Source organism: Anopheles maculipalpis, chromosome 2RL (genome assembly GCF_943734695.1).
Source record: "Anopheles maculipalpis chromosome 2RL, idAnoMacuDA_375_x, whole genome shotgun sequence".
Classification (NCBI taxonomy): domain Eukaryota; kingdom Metazoa; phylum Arthropoda; class Insecta; order Diptera; family Culicidae; genus Anopheles; species Anopheles maculipalpis.
In genome coordinates, this window is record NC_064871.1 from 48,460,629 (window position 1) to 48,478,544 (window position 17,916).

At 42.0% G+C, this 17,916-nt stretch overlaps 2 protein-coding genes across 2 annotated transcripts in view; both read left to right on the forward strand.

Moving 5' to 3' along the window:
- Positions 1 to 17,916, forward strand: part of LOC126557325 (another transcription unit protein) — an 81,713-nt gene that overhangs the window by 24,155 nt on the left and 39,642 nt on the right. The window lies entirely within an intron of this gene.
- The window catches only part of LOC126558366 (uncharacterized protein ZK1073.1), a 33,522-nt gene continuing 23,529 nt past the window's right edge, over positions 7,924 to 17,916 (forward strand). Inside the window, exon 1 of the mRNA XM_050214368.1 lies at positions 7,924 to 8,014. Coding sequence (XP_050070325.1) covers positions 7,952 to 8,014 — 63 coding nt within the window. The 5' untranslated portion in view covers positions 7,924 to 7,951. The remainder of the gene's footprint in view (positions 8,015 to 17,916) is intronic.

Below are 17,916 nucleotides of genomic sequence, written 5' to 3' on the forward strand. Positions count from 1 at the left end.
CCATCACCAAACACGCTCGTCAACTAAATGGTGCAAATTGAACGATAATAAGCCGAGCCATTAGACAGTCGCTCCTCGCAGGGAGATGATGGGACGGACAAAAGATCTAGTGAAGTCGGACGCGGTGGCAGGAAGGTGCCCGACTTCCTACTAATGAAAGCTAGTTTCTTGATGTGTGCGAAATGCGTCTGAGCTGGTTACAACCGAGAAATAGCGCGAGAACGAGAGTCAAGTGATCTACTTCGCAGCTGATTAGAGCTCGTGACGGGTGCTTGTCTTTTCGACGAACCCCAGCCCAAGATAAAAGATGCAAAGAAGACGCACTCCACTTGTGATATGGGAGTCCTAATCGTCCCATGAAGCGAAGGGGTGAAGCAGTGGATGTGTATCAAACCTTCAAATTGAATGGATGTGCTAACTGTGCCATAATTGGTACCATTTATAGATGAGTTGGTGGCCTTGATGCAGCTCGCAGGTTGATTAGCATCGGCTGTAAACGTTCACGTGCGTACTCACATCGTTGCGCCATCGGTCATGTTGTCAAGCAGAGCGATTTGGGAGATGTTAATTGCTAAAGCATGACTACTTTCCTAAAAGAGTGTGAAACATAGAATTAGATCTAGAGTGGTTGTTTGTGTTTTTTAAAAGAAAATTGTGTCTATGCTATTCATAGCAATACACGCATCGAACATTTTTAAGTTCGTTAAAAAAAAACTATATTAGAACAAGTTTTACACAATACATATCAGGCGTTTTCGCCAAAAAAGCGTATTTAAGCTCAGATGCTACTTAAGAACTGTTTAGCAGCAATATATAGCACTGTATGCTGCTTAATAGCATAGATGACTGATACATGTGCAAATTACCTGCTGCAGATAATTTGGTAATTGAAAAGAGACATAAATAGCAGCATCGACATGAAAAGCACAAAAAGAGCTGAGTTTCCTGGAAGAAGTAATATGCCGGGTAAAGTGTCCTCTAATAAACACCTTCGCTTCTGGCAAGCAAAATCACGAAAAAAAAAAAACATTTTCCTACTGATTGCAATTCTTGCAAACCTGTTGCTGTTGGTAGCTTGCCAATATAAATTCTTCCAATTATCTAGCTTTATACTGCCTCTGCGGTCCGTAATGGGCGACTTACCCTTACGAAAAGACACGGTCCCTCAGCGATTCTCGCTCGGTTGTCGTGCGTTGTGAAGTTTGTTTTTATGTTGGCTTACCATGCCTGCATCACCGATGCATCTCACCTCATCTGCCTTTCCCCTGTTCCCTGGTTGGTTACCGCGTCCGACCGATCATTCGGGCTGTTCACCCGAAAATAAAACCACACACTCGCACAAAGTGTTTCTGTTTTCATCTCTGCTAGGTTGGCCGCCGGGCGCGCACGCAAACAAAACACACGTTTCGATTTTGGTTTCTTCAGTTGGGAAGATTTTCATATTTCCCGGGGACTCAAAGACGCTGGCGCTTTGGTCCCGGGCACAATCTGTTCGCTTGATGTATTGCTCTCTCTCTCTCTTTCTCTCAATCACTGTTGGAGTGAACTGTTGAGCCTCAGAACCAGTAGGCAAACAACCAACGAAGACGTGAGGAGAGTAACCCCAACACGCTGCTTAGAGTCTGGGAAGCTTCAATAAGACTTTCCAAGGGAAAATGCCTCACACTGCTGGATTGCCACGTCTAGTTGGGATGGAAGAGTTGGTAGACCGTTATTCGACTGGTTGCAACGTATCATAGGAAGATACTGCTGATTGAAATGGTACAATAAGAAAATGAATTTGAAGTTAACTAAGAAATTTCAAAAAGTCTCAAACCGCTTAATCTACGTCGCTAGAAATTATCATAAATATTCTCAAGAGTGAGACATAGTAAAAATACACACACTCAAAAAAAGAAGAAATGAATTCTAAAAATGTCACACACGATCTTAATCTGAACCGTGGGGACAACTTTGTATAGTTTTTTTTTGTTTCTTATGAAATCTCAGCTGCATCCGTTATGCGTTTTGTAAGATTCAAACCGTATCGAAGACACGCCACACGTCGAAGACCATCTGAATGGGAACGGTTTAAACTCTCCGTGCAAGAATAGGCCACCGGGTCGATGTATTTATACTTTGACAGTATGCAAAGGTTTTAGTTTACGATCTCAGCCCTTTTCCCATGGGTTGAGTTCTGCCCTTCTTTAGGGGAGAATGTATTCGGAAGCGAGAAAGTAAAAGTAGTTTTTTTTTAAATTTGTTGTACTTACAGTGCGGCACGTTTGAAATATTAAAATTATGTACAATCTGTTATGTATTAATCATAAATATATAAAAAATGTAACAGCCAAACAGCAACAACTTTTATTAGCACGAATACAATGTATTAAAAACTAATTCAAAATAAGAGACAGATACCAAAACAGCTGTTAACGGCTCTGTTTTTCCTCTCTTTCTCTTTTTTTAGGGTGACACACCCACACGATCAAACTCGAAACGCTTGATACCGGCAATTAGGTTTAGAAACAAAAACGAACTAAAAAAAAACAATCCCCAAAATCCATTCTCGACATCTGCAGACGGTTCGGTGGCAGAGATGCATCGCTCCGAGCAGTGTAAAGTGACGTCTTCTGGGTGTGGAAATGAAGTAAGAAGGTAATTATTTTCCCTTACAAACACACCCACCCACAGCCACCCAGCCCAACCTGCCAGCCCATCTTCGGGACTGATCTATCGAAGACGATCGTGTGCGGTGGTGTTGGTGTGTCTCCCCACGACCGGCATGTCTGTAAGTGTTTGAGCAAGCCGCTCGAATCAAGATCGCCGGATTCGTGACACGTACCAGGGTGCGGAAAAAGGAAAACAAACCCTCGGACTACCAGACCACGAAACACCGACCCGATGTTTGGGATGATGCGGTGGAAAAAAGGGTGCGGGAGGTGGGGACGGAAGCGAGACGGGAGGGTGCGAACGTAGCAGCGACACACTGCGGACAAACGTGCAACACACACCTCTCCTGCTGTGTAGGGTGTTTTGTGCCGTTGCGTCGATTCGAGGGCGGTCAGTTTGATTTGTGTAATCTGATCGGACGGATTCTCTCGGATTCGGAGCGTTCAAACGTTCAGTCTCGCAGACGTGGTAAAAACCTTAAAGGACGCATTGCTGCACTGTAAACCGGAGCCTGTGTGTGTGTGTGAGAGCTTTTGAGTTTTTGGAGTTTTGAATTTCGTTAGTGAGAGTGTATACTAGTGAGATGCAAACTTGACGCTAAAGAAGATATAAAGCTAGCGCTGAGCAAATTATTACAACTGTGTCGCCGAGAAGGTCTAGTAGGGTTTTCTGTTGAGCAGTGGAAAATTGTTGCATAAAATCGTTGATCATCGAATACGAACCAGATTCGTGCATTACCGAACGCCAGTCACCGATACATGGTCACACGATCGATCGGGTTTTGTTGACTTTGAACTTCACCTTTGCACCTATGCATCTTGTCCTCAGGATAATTCAGCATCACGGTCGTTGTGGGTGCTGCAACTAGGGAAGGTGGTGAAGGAGAGCAAAACAAAGAATGAAATTGAATGGTTAATTTTAAAATGCACCAGTTGTAAACGCATCTCCTCCAAACCGGCCCCTAGCAAGAGTCTAGACAACCGTACCGTGGATGGGAAGGTGAAGAAGTGAATGAGGGGAGTATTACCAAACCCATAGGGTAATTGTGATTGTTTTTAAATCTCTGTCACTTCGGGTTTGTCCCCCCCCCCCCCCTCCTCCACCAATCACGCACACCCCTTTCGTGAATTTACTCGTCTCATCTGCTCACTCATCCGATTGATGAGCATTTAAACGAGAGTTCGAAACAATTGCCAGATGAATAGGTGGAGGAAGTGTGGGGAAGCTGGAAGGGAACATGCGAAACACGATTCCCTAGTGTGTGGGTGTGGGTATATGTTCACACCTCCCTTGGTATAAGGTTCTTGACAGTTTGTCACTATTTGCTGAATGATCAGAATGATCAGCAAACCACACTCTATGGCTGCTTCTCGGAACCTTGGAAACGCGATCAACCAATAACAAATTAAGTTAAATGGTCAAACGAATTTATCGATAACGGATGAACGGGTCAATATGGTAGTGGAGTATTGCTGATACACCCCAATGCCCCGGTGGTCCCAGTCCAGCGACCAGCGTGACTACGACTAGTGCGAGAATTGATGATCAGCACGTGTTGATGCAGATTGGTGCAGTGGTACGGAGGGAACAAAAAGAGTTGATAATATTCTAGGCACGTCTCGCTGACTCTCAGTATCAGCAGGATGGTTAGTAGTGTGGAATGCGATGAGTTAGTTATTCAATGCTATTTGTTTTGGTTTAGCTAGTTGAAGATACGAGTCGAAGATGCATGAAGTAATTTGGAATTAAATGAGAGTTAAGCCCAATTAGACTCTTGAATAGCTCAATGCCATCCAAGAAAACACATCGCTGATAATCTCGCTTCTGGGCCAGTTAAAAAGATACTGCAATATGTCCACAGAAGGTGACTCCAAAATTGCGCAGCTTGTGTATAAATATCGCCTAGTGCGTTTTCGTTCTTTGCTAAGCGCGTATAGCGGGGTCTAGCTTGCTTATGGCCTTGATGTTGTTTTTGAAACACTTACCGCAGTATATGTAATTGTACAGTCTATCTAGCAAGAAGGCGAGAAAGAGTGAGAGAGAGAGAGAGATACATAGAGCGCCTGTATTTCGAATAGACAAACATCGAATAAAACCGCTTGTTTTCGGATACAAGGGATCCAGATCCGAACACAAACACTTGTCGCAACAAAGATTATCATTCATTGACATTGTACGGCTGTTTTTTTTTTGTGTTGTGTCGGGAAAGATCTACCGAGAACTTCTTTGGCTGCTTCATCTAGTTGCTGACTTCGATTGTTCAACTTAACAAATTGATGGAAAATCATAAAGTCAAATGAACACGCCCGGGGGAACCGTTTTGAAATCGAAACCGCGGAACCGTTTGGCCTCATGCATTTGTAGTGCTTCTGTTTGTTTACATTAGAAGGAACTAGGTGTGGAGTTGGAGAGGAGAGGTCATGTTGGAAGCGATGTGAGGTAGTCCCCATGTTGATATTGTCGTTTGGTGTTGTTGTTGTTGTTGTTGCTGCTGCTGAGTGCCCGCTGGCTACGTTCGGCGGGTGATAATGCTTGGATAGCGCGTTTCCATATTCCGGTGTACGTGCCTGGAGCAGCAATTGACCAGCTTATCGATCGGTCGGAATGTGTCTTAGGCGAGACATGTTGCATCGAACGACAACAGCAGAGAAACCGTCTTAAGAGCTGACTGCCCGACGATCTTTGTGTGACACATGCCTAGTCTAGCTAGTTCCGCTTGCACTCTTGTCGGACCTTCTGGATTCCTCGCAAACGAGAACTTGAATTATGCGCTTTTACTAGTTGTTCACACCATACTCCTTCGTGGCGTATGGCACTACTTCCAGGGACTAGAATTATCGGGCCCGATAAACAAACTCGCCCGAGCAATAAATAGTAATTAAAGTTAATTTACTTGTTTTCGGATGCAGCAGCACAGTGCTTCGCATACCTCGGGGTATGCCAAGCCAAGAGTGAGGTTAGGGCTAACGTAACTAGCTTGCCAGAGATCCAAACCAGCTCTCTCTCTCTCTCTCTCTCTCTCTCTCTCTTTCAGCGGCCTCCCCCTAGCTACGTCGTCGTTGGCGAAACGAAGGCGAACGGGTCGTTTTGTATAATTTTCGTATGTAGGTGTGTATGTGTGTCCAGTGTTCCCCAAATTCCCTCCAACCCGGAACACCCGCGTGGAGCGTCTTCTCAAGCCGGGTGAACTATCAACACGCACGTCGTGTCCCCGTCGCTCGATTTAATTAAAACTTATCGTTACCCATGTTCTCTAGCGCGATGCGTTATGTGCTTTGTCTTCTCCTGGATCAATTGGCCCCGGCTTTGGTACGAGTTGCGAAGTCTTGGTACCGGCTGGTTCGGTTTATATTGCATTCGTAGTACGGCGCAACACTCCGGTGCGGCTGTTCTGGTTCTGGTACTTGTTTGTACGACATGCTGGAAGTCATGCCTGTGATGGGAATATAATTGCCTGACCACTTTACGACAGCCCAACAGCCGGACCACTGTAGACGGTGTTTTTTTTTTTGTAATGTTTTGTTTTCGCTTCCGATAACGATCAGTGCAGAGCCTACGTTTATAGGGAGCCTTTCTAACTGGCGAAAAGGTGCGTTGGGTATGATTTGGCGGTGGGCGTCAGACGTGACACATAAATCACTTTGCTGGACGCGTAACGATGTAGCGCCATTTAGGGCGAGGAAGTGATCAAAAGGTTTTTTTTTTGGAGCAATTACAGAAGACATTTGCTAGGGCAACGAAATCTTACTTAAGAATAGCTAGAGTTTATCGATTTTCCAACTCAATAATTTAATGCTCATCAAACCGTTGACCGTTTTGGGGCTGTGATCAACGATTCTTGAAGGTCTTAATTTTATCTTGCCACACTTACTCCGTCCCTGTCACATTGCTGTCCAGCGTTGCTTACCGGCGTCTAGTAGCGCTCACTTTAGAGCTTCCTCGTCAATTGTTGTCGCCTTATCAACGTGTTGTTGAGCACTGGTTCCAGCACAGTGTGACTTCCCTACCCGACAAACCAGCTGTCGATCAAGAGCGGGTTTCTTATAGCTTTGGAGCTGCCGTCTTAATGTTCACGCCAGCTCAATATTCTTATCATGACGTTTGGGTGGGGTGGTTATATGCGGCAACCTAGAAAAGAAAAAAAAACATTCACACACACATAAACCCCGTATACAAAAACATAACCAATGGGCTGGTAGGTTGATAAGGTGCCGGTTCTGGCGCTCGTCAAATGTGCATTCGGCGGTGGATTGAAATTTAGTAGATTCGGTTCACGTGTGACGTTCGCATCAATGGTGTGCGATGGTGTGGTAATTATTTGGTGATTGTTGACACTTGACGTTAGGCACTGGTTTGTTGGAGAGTCCAGGGATGTTTTTTTTCATTGAGCCGGGCATTAGAGTTTGATTAATGTTAAAGCGTAATCGAAGATACGGTAGAGCTGATAAGTATTGGTTTAAGTTTAAGGTGAACAGTGGGATTTATTGAAAGAAAATCAAGGTGCAACAAGTGAGTTGATTGTGATAGGAGCGTGAAGAGAAATTCGAATATTAAATTGTATTTTGCTAAGTTTCTGCCTCATGATGAAGAACAACTTATTTCTTATTTTACGAATGCAAGGACTATTTTTGATGCTAAATTTTGTAAACTACAATCGTAGTTTAAAAAGACTTGACTAGCGTTACTCTCTACAAAAATGCTCATGTATTGAAGACAAGATCCAAGTAGTCAAGGTTGTCTGTTTTTAAAATATCCCAGAATACACTGCAATAAACAAATTTTCATTAAAGATGTATTTTATCTCAACTTTGTGCTATAACACTCGCAACATTTACTATTAGTCGTCGATGGCGTTAAGAACAGCGTTATAAAGCGACCGGAAAACTTCAAACATACTCAAGTGATGTATTGTTGATTGATTAATTATGCTCCACCGACAACCCTGCAGGGCACCATACACGAAAGATTGATGAAGAATAGGAAGGTTTCGTTGCCATTTCCCTTTGTCCCGTCAAATTTGCCAACAAAAAGTGAACCTCCATCAGCAGTTTGGCAGGAAGGTTTTACCTCTATTCTTCCCAGCTCAGTGTAGCCTAATCGGTTTTTTGCTCACCTACAGCCAATAGTGATTTAAAGTAAGAAAAAACCAAGACCCGCAATACAAAGACAACGAGCGTTCAAAAGTGCGTAGGTGTTTGTGTGTTTGTGTGTGTGTGTTTTAAGTGTTACTATTATCCAATTTTCGTGGTGTAAATCATCCATTTCTTCGCGGCCGGCCTAGAGCGAAAAGCTGACAAACATGAGCAGTGCACAGGATCGCCGAGCATCGTTTGCACGACGTGCTGAAAGTTTAATGGAGAAGGTAAGTACCATTACGACTTTTGTAGATGCTTTCTATCTTTATTTTGGTACACAAAATGGGAAAGATTTTTTTTAGTTTGTTTTCCCCACGTGCGTCGGTTGTTCACCTTCGTAAAGGTGTAAAGAAAGGAAACACGGTAAAATAAGTTAACATTCCGCAGTCGGGCAGCAGTAATGGCTGTGTCAGTAATAACTTTCACTGGGCAATCGGGTGGATTCCATGGCAGGAGTTTCGTACTACGAAAAAAAATGTTTCTTCTTCCAAATGCGAATGGAACTTTCGAACCAAATCGATCCATAAAATAACGCTGTGGCAGAGATGTTGGAAGCCGCGTTCTTGCGTTCTTAGTTAGCCGCTCTCAAAGCATTTTATTTACGAGACAACCTTTCAAACAATTCCTTTGCGTAAGAGGATAGAAGCTAAGAGCGACGATTTATTCTGTTCGTTTAAATTTTGTTGCTCTTTAAATGTGATTTAGTGCGATAGGAGCGTTAGATACTAGGGGAAGCTTAAAGCAAATGCTTGACGCACCTTGAAGAGTGGCTCGTTCGATAGTTCTGCTAATTGATGGTGTTAAGTAGCGTTGGAATCGTGGATAGCGTTCGTGAAGTCTGGACTTCATAAACACCTGTAAGAAATCACGAGCATTATATTAAAGTGTTGCTCTTATTAGTAACTTTGAACGAAACTGCATGTTTTACCTGTGTATGTAAGCTTTAATACACTCATCCAAAGCGGTTGATTTTCGTGCAGGAGCTAGCGTGAAATTACCCGGTAAAGTCGGTCCAAATCATGGTTTATCATTATGCTAATTGGATTGGTACTTCTTCAACGCTTAGCAGAGGCTTCGTGTTGCGTAGCGACCATGGCGACGATGGAAGCTGCTTAGTTACGTTATTTTTTTATAATTTGGGTTTTGCAGAGGAAAGCTTTAATGTTTACGAGTGTGTAGCTTGCCCCGATAGCTTAGACGAAGGTGATCAAGCTTGTTTGAGGTTTGGGGAATGGCTTTGAAGGACAGATAAGGCTACAGATTTGCACAGCGATACCTAATTGCGATGAAAACAGATTGAATCTGTTACCGTAGAAGCAGCAAAAAAAGGGTTCAAAATTCTTCTTCCAAAGCTTCTGTTATTGAGAGTTAATTATATGAAAGTGTTTTTTGAGCCTGTATCGTTGTAAGAGATAATTGGAACAAATCTTTTTCTAGAGAGAGAGAATTATTCAATAACGTATTGTTGAGACTTTGCAGGACTTGTAAATGGATTAGAAAATTTATTAAGAAAAAAAGAAACAAGAAAAAAATTAATTTAACAATAAAAAATTATCGCTATTTTTAAAATTTCGTGGTTAACAAACCGAAACAATTTGGATGTGTTCGATATGTCGTCAGTAGATAAGAAAACATGTGTAATTGTGAGGTTTGATAGTGTACATGTGGCACACTGGTTAATCAACTTATCTGGGTGAATCATAAGCAAACTTTAAATGCTTTTAAAGCTGACTATGATCAATACGGTCAGGCCGTACACTTTTCATAAATCTGATTCCAAAAGATTTTTCCTTAAATTAAATCGTTAATACTTAATCTTAATGGAAATCATTAGCAGTACGGTAAGACCGTCCTACATCAATAAGTAATTGAGTTCATACAATTCCCCAGAAAGGAATAACAACAAAACATGAGTTTGTTGATTTGTATTTTGCTAACTGATCATTAATAAGCTCAGAAGTTGTGAACTTAAGTTACAGACGACGTAGGAAAATTATTACGTAGAAATCAAGGTGATAAAAGTTGCCTACTCCAAAAAATTAACATTACTAATCCGATCAAGGTGGTTCGTTATGAATAATTTTAAAAATTTTAACGAAGCTGTAGTAATAGTATCCCACAATGTAAGTTATTTTATTATTGATCTTTAGTAAGTTTAAGAGCACCCCTACCAATATGAACATTAAGCAAAAAAAGGTATTCCTTCTCGTCTCCAAGGTATCCAAGCATCGTCTCCAAGAATGTTCTCGTTGCTAGAGCTGTTCTTTGGTTTCCGGAAGTTTAAGTTTTGTCAATAATGAATGCCTGCCTTCCTCGAAGGAAGTGAGCTTCCTGCTATCTGAAAAGTGAGATGAAGAACGACATTAAAGCAATGCAAACATAGACGGGCGTTGTTATTTTAAATCTTTACTTTAAATTCCGTTTAAAGGAGAACAGCACACCGATTTCGTGTAAAATAATGGTCAATCATTTGTTCTCTTTTAGTTAATTTAAATAAGAAGATGGTCCTATCAAAACCTTTGCTTCTGCTCACATGTCATATCATCCTCACCGGATAGAAAATGTAATTACCAACGAAAAATGCCTGTCATTTCGCTATCCCTGTAAGGATATAGGAGCCTCGGAGCTTTTCCTTCCGACACAGCTTGGTTTATTTCTTTCACTCACATGATGAGCGATTGCTTGGTAATTTTTTTCTCTTTTCACGTTCACGTTCCTGTTTATTTATCCGCACCTTACACGGTGTGCGTAGTGAGTGAAATTTAGACACCTTCACAAAACTGGGTGCCAAAAATTCATCCACCGTTTCGTAGTAGGTCGGTGTGCGTAGTTGTGCTTTTTTTCGCAGGATTCACGAACGAACGAGGGTTCGGCGAAGACATCCGAGCTACCCGCGGGGTATTTATCATTGTCAGACAGTGGGAGACGGTGTTTGAGCGAGGCCGTTTGTTGTCCTTGCCCGAGTGTGCGACAGAACAGGTGTTGGCGAAAGCGAATGAATAATAGTCCGCACGTATAGCAATTGCCTGTGCTTGGGTTCATGCGTATCCGTAGCGTGTCGTGCGTTCGTAAATGATACGAGAAAATTAAAATTTTCCATACGAGAGGTAGACAGTGGAAGATTGGTTTAATTTTGGAAATCAAGAATAAGATAATTGCAATTATATGCTTCCTCTAAAAGTTGGCTATTGCAATAGTTGAAAGGAGGTTGTTTAGCTCTGTAAGATTCAAAATTTTATTTTGGGTTTTTTTGCTTACCGTTGTGATAAAAAGAAAATTCTTTTTAATTCAGAAGGAAAAGAAAAGAAAATATTTTTTTTTCCTAAATTAAATGGCTTACTAATGGGATAGTCAGACTTCACTACGGGGGAACGGTCCGGATGGGATTTGAACCTCGGTCCTGCCGTTTAAATTTCGGCGCCACTATCGCCTATACCAAAGGACCATCTTTTTGAAGAATTGAATAAACATAAACTACAACGAGATAACGAAAACGGTTGAAAGTGGAGAATTCTATGACCTAAGATGACATGAAGACCTCCAATGCTTTTGCTGAGTCGGGAACATTTTTAGACATGTTTACGATCGAAAATGATCTACCTTTTATAGAATGACCGACTACTGAAACAATGCAAGCCAAATCAGTAAAGTGAATCGAGCAGAATATGTCGTGTACACGTTAATTGGCTATTGAAAACAATCGCCTCACATTAGTCACAATCAAGATAATGCTCGAGTAATTCCACACCAGTTTTGAAGTCAACACAACACACCAAAACAAAGCAATTGTCAACCACTGCAAGACATAAAGACGACGCATGATAAACTTGACCGGTTTAATCTTCCTTTTTTTATAGCACGTGTCGCTAACGAGTTGGAAATCGGTAGCCATTCCGAACAACGTAATAAGATGGTGGAGATTTTTTGTTACTTCATTATGTATTGCTAAAGATAATGCAGATAATGAGCGGGTTTATGTGCAGTAAGTTGATAACGGACTGATCTATCGTCACAGGTCTATACTCAAAGTTGTCGCAATAGCAGTAAGTTGCAGATATATTTAGCGTCCATTTATTATCTCCTCCCGTGACGCAACGCAACCATCTGAGCTGCCACCAGCGGAGCAAAAGTTGCGGCAACTCTATCGACTTTAGACGAACTGGTCGATCGATTAGACAAACGACAATTATCTATGGGCGCGGTACATTCATTCGGGAAGGAACAGTGCGCACGGCCAGGCCAATTGGTACATCGTTGATGAATTAATTTTAACTTCAACGTCCGTTAGGGCAGGGTATAAACTGTTAAGCACACTTATCAAAAGAGAAACGATCCTTCCTATGGTGGTGGAGCACAATTTATGATCATTTGTCAAGGCGAGCGCTATATTTAACGTATCGGATGCAGCTATTGTTATGCACCTGCAAAACTGCGGACGAAGGCGTGGGTTGTAACGATCATTTCTTCGATTCTCCATTAGATGCATTTAGACTCTACATCGTCCGTTCTCGGGGGCGTTCGTTTTGTTTTGCTGGAATGGAAACACAGGACGCAGAGTGTGTCAGTTAATTGAAATGGCAAATGTGAGCAATTGCTCTGCATGTGAACGAGCCCTTGCCGGTCTGATGACCGCATCTAACCTAAATTCATCTAACAACCTTATGTCTGATGGTTCCCGATAGAACTGCAACAACAACAACAACAACAACACACACACACACACACATTTGCACAATCAATTGGAAGGGATCGTAAAAAAGGCATGGGTAACGGGCTAGCGGCAGGGTGTTTGTTTGTGAGATCGTTTATTTTTTCGATCTTCTTCTCCTGCTCTGCTACCGCCGGCCGTTTTACGAAGTGCACCACCACACTGCTACGGCGTTATGAAAACATAAACAAGAAGATTATTACCAACCCTTCCCCAGCGGAAACGCAGTTCGGGGTACCGTTCATGGATGAGGAATTTGCTTACGAATGTGAAAACTGCTGAGCGATATCGTTCGGCTACATTTTACAGCTCCCGCACCCGAGCTGTTGATACGGGACCAGGGGTCCATGGCTTCGATGATGATGATGATGGCGCTGACGACGGCGAGGACGACGGTGCGATCGTTCGTGCACTCTTTCGCACACTTTGATGGGTTAATTATTTTTAGCGAATGTGAGACGAATTGGTTCCGCTGCGTGGCGTGGTTGTCGATGAAGAGTGGCGGTGCGTATTGGCAGCGTGCAGCAGGCGGAAGAAGATAGGAGGGTTTGTTTTTCTTCTGTTTGGCCGAAGGAAGGTTTTTCAAAGGATAGGCTTATGATTGTATGAAGTGGTTTTTGGTGTATTCTTTTTAATCTGAAAATATTTTTTTTTCCAAAAGTTACTCTTTTGGGAACCTAAACATGAGATCCAATTAAAAAGCTGATGTTTTAACACAATAAGTAAATACTTTGTAAATAACGTCCACTATTTCAGTCATCACACACGGTGTTGACAACACGGCGACGTGCCGTCATACTTAATAATAAATAAATAAAAACGATTAAAATAGGAAAACAGGTTTGATGTTGATATCAACTAAAACTTTAGGATTATTCTGTTAAACTAAACCATACAAGATACAGTACTGCAAATGGGCATACTTTCAAAAATGGGTTAACTATTTTTTAATTGTGATCTTGGGTGTGATCAAAGAAAAACATTTGCCAAATGAAATAAAAGCGTTAAGACCTACAGCTAAACTTCATGAAAGTCATTAGCTAGTCTTCACACAATAAGACTGTCTTCCTCGTACGCAGGGAGTGGCTATATAACTGAGCCAAAGCTAAAGAAAGTCAGTATTGAGGTTGAGGTTGTCCAAAGTCAAAGAGGACATAAATGGCAAAAGAGAATCATAATCAGGGTAGAGCAAGTGTAAGAAAAAAGTCATCAAAGTATAGTAATTGTTCGGTGTACGAGTGCAATAATTAAGGTACACTATCAAACCCAACTCAAGTTTCAAATGTTGGCTGTCAATTGAAAACCCCTGAAGAACCTTTTATGCTTTACTTGTTTGTGAAAGTCGTTTAGCGATTCCTTAATCCTTGATTTTCATTAGTGTGGGGCTTGGCGTCAGTAGAAAATAATGACAGCCCGCATACTCGTGGGAGATTTGACATATTTTAGAGCTAAAGTGTGTGTGTGACGGTTAGTGGACAGTAGTGATCGATAAATTCTAAACAAAGGATTCAAGCTAATTGTTGTGCCAGATAATGATTTTCGGTTGGATGCTCCAATAACACCAGAAAACAATTTTTTATAGAGTGAAGATTTGTTCAAAAAATTTCCTATTATTATCACTCCTTCCAAAGGTAGGAAAGCCTTTAAGGCATTGTTTTAAAGAGCCAGTTCAAATTGTTTCAACACATTGAGCAACATTGAGTTGTCGAAATGAAAAGCTTCTGTTCAACCTTAGATAATTGTCATTCAACAAAACCATAATTCAAATCCGTTGTGGCATCGTAATGTCATAATTTCGTTTCTCTTATGCATTGTCATACAATCAAACAGCCATACTAGAACCAGCCAAGATTATTCCCCTTACAATTGTCCTGCATGATAACGGAAAGCTTTTCACCTTACCATCTTACCGAAGCGTAACACAAATTGCCTCGAAACAAGCCACATACACGGAGTGAAAGTGGTTCACTTGTATTCACATCTCCACACACCTTTAAGAATAGCTAGCGAGATCTTATGGATCACACTCAGGACCCGGTGTTAAGGGGTTGCGAGATGATCAGTATCATTCAGCCGACAAGCGCCCCGTATTGTGGGCACCACTATGCAAAGTTGTAAAGCTTTTTCCCAACGGTCCTTTCGAGAAGGAGATGTGCCGTTTCTCTCATTTTCTTCGCTCAGATCCTTTGCAGGACCTTACACACTGACGTCATTGTACTGGGGGGTTGAGCTTGCAAGGCATCCTTTGGATGGGTGTCTGGTATCACCGGTGCCATAGGAACGGTTGCCTTATTATCCGAACCCACCTGACGGGTTAGTCATGAGCCCGTAAGTGAGCCTTCCGCTGCTGGCCATAGTGCCCTCTAGCCTGTTTACACCGTGCCCTGCATCCGGGATTGCAAGATTGCATGAATTGTTAACCGTGTTTGAAGCATTCCAAGGTGGAAGACAAGGTTGACATTACCATCCGTTCCATTTAACCAGTTTGTGGAAACGACTGTGGACCGAGGAATGTGCACGTGGAATGTTCAAGTACTGTGGAGACGCGTTCGGGTGTCACCTTAGGAGCTACGTTCATAATTCATGAGATTAGAAATAAGTTCTACAGGAGTGAAAGGAAGCCGAGCGATAGTTCCAAGGAATGGTTTTAAAGAGAAAGAGAGCGTGAGAGAGAGAGAGAGAGAGAGAGAGAGAGAGAGAGAGAGAGTGGGGGTGAAACATGCTACTTACTAGTTCTTCGGCTTCAGCCGGCTCATAGTTGAGCAGGGAAGAAGAAACACACGTAAGTTCGGTAGATCGGACACATGCAGCACCTCAGTCAGCGAAAGGCCAACATTAGCCAGACTGAATGCTCGTGTAAACCCATCCCTTTGCCTAGGAAAACACGGTGGTGGAAGAAGTGGGTGTACCTTGCAACTGCAACTCAGGCAGACCTTTAGCAGACCGTAAAGTGCATATGGCAGGTAAGGTTTTTACTTTCCTATGCAGAGATTAGACGAAAAACGGGAACCGTGCTCCTCAGGGTAGGGTTTGATAATTTGATATCTCTGATCCATACACCAGCCCAGCAGAACAGGTGCACGGACGCTATGCTGTGCAGGGATGCGATGGTACGTTTAGTTGGTGTGGAAAACTGTAAGGACAGCAATGCAGTTTGCATTATGGTTTAGGACGCTCCGTTTACCAAAGTGAGTTTAGGAGCGGGCAGTGAGTTTGTACATAAATAGCAATTCTGCTTGCGCTTTAAGCGCAACAGGGCACACTTCTGCTGGTATATAGGTAGTTTGAGTGAAAACTTTATGTTTCGTATCATATTTTCATAAAGAACAGCCTGTCCTTACCATGGAGAAAATTCTTACGAACGGAAGAAACGAGTGCTGCCACTATGGCGGGTTGTGTTTTGATATCATAATAAAGTCATCTAAACATAGCTGGGAGTGGAAAACTCGGTCATGGAGGATACTGATCTCGGCGTATTTAGATGGAAATTTTCATTAACGAGCTTTTAAACACTATGCATACTTTTGAACTTTTGCTTGAGGTACACTGGACAGATTCAAAATGAGGCAATGAGGTCGATTTTCGTTTTGTTGCGAACAGATTGTTGTCCGTAATTTGCAAACATTTAATCTAAAATTAATAATAATCGGACTCAGAAAAGTGTTATTTATCACAAGCCTTTGAGATTGGTATTTTTGTGATTGAAATTAGTATACATTTCAATAGTAAAATAATATAATAATTTATGCTCAATGTGGTGGACAATGAAGTATGGTAAAGTGTAATGCAATCTCTTTTTAGTTTTTCTAATAAGTAAACTAACAGGAATAGAGGAAGAATATATCTATTTATTCTTTAAAGACGGTTCGGTTAAAGACGGTATAATTGCTTATTGAAAGAGAACAATATAGTCTGAGTGAGAACTTGGAGGAAGACATTTAGAAACTTTCATCTATAAATATTTTCCATAGTTTAACGTTGTTTTCTCGAAACTGTAAATCACAAAGATAATACGGTTTAAAGGGCCTCGTAAACAAACACAACAACACAATTCCAATGGCTTTTTACAAAGCGGTTTTTAGTGGATGCACTCGTTGATTAAACTAATCATTTCGCATGTAATAAGTCTGATTGGTATTACGGTTTTGTCCAGTATTCTGTGCGACAATTAAAGTTCTTTGCTTGAGTCCACTTAGCTTTTTCACTTTCAAACACTAGATTCAATTTTTCTTCAATAGTTTATTCACTTGAAAGAATAACAGAAGAGGTATGCATTAACTTAGTTTAAGCAATAATGGTGCTTATTAAATGTTGGTTGATTACTTCAGACTGTAAGGAATCCTCTTCCAAAACGCAAATACCTGATTTTAGCATGTGAAAGCCACAATCTATCAATCACCGCGGTTTTTGCTGTTTTCATTTTTTGCCCTCCGATTCACCAACTTATCATCATCAACTCTTTATCATATTACGTTACATGGTGCAAAAGAGGCCCCACAAAACGTTGGTCCCCATCCTAGAATGCTGATAATGGTTTGACCACCTTGAAGATTCACATTCAACCCGAAATTCTTCAGAAGGTAAAAGCAAGAAAGGGAGCAAAGTACATAAGAGCAAAAAAAGAAATCAAAATACCTTTTAACCACAAACCGACATCATCGGGGATGCATCCTGCGCGTTCGTACGAGGTTACATTTGCGCTCGGTTTTACACAAACCATCCACCGGTCGATTCACATTTCGCAGCATCTTCACTTTCCGGGCTACGTCCTTTCGGTAGGGTACCGTGGCAAAAGGTTAACGAACGACGCAATTCTATGCTGTGCAGGGGGGGTTGGTTTTCGAGCATGTTTTTCCACGACGCTGGTAGGAGGAAAAGCGCGCGCAAGGAAACCTGGTTGTTGTTCCTGATTATTCCTTCAGGAAAGCCATTTTCTCTTCTTGGGAAGCTGAGAGAGTGAGTGGAGCATTTTCTCCCGGATGCTCAGAGATTTTCCATTTTATGGCTTTTTTTCCTATCCCGCTTGAGTGCCTGCAGGAGCTCACAGTACGGTTGAGTGTGGAGTCCCGCTGTATCTACCATCATGTTCTAACCGTGGAATACACATTTGGGGTTTGTATTTTATTTTCACTCACGCTTGGAAAGTTTTCCCTTTCCATCAAGTCGGAATAAGGGAATCACAACAAACAAAGCGAGCATGGTTAGAGCACGTCGGGCACTCAAACACTCGCGCCATTTTTTTTCTTCTCCGTGCAACAATGTTATTGTACGACACAGAGTTGTGTTCGTTGGTGTGTATGTCGATGCTTTCGTGTAGAGAACCAGATAAACGGGTCGGGAAATGTATGACGTATTTAGGAAACCATACCAAACCACCCGGCCGCTCACCAAAACTCCCATTTTCCCAACCTTCGTGCAGCC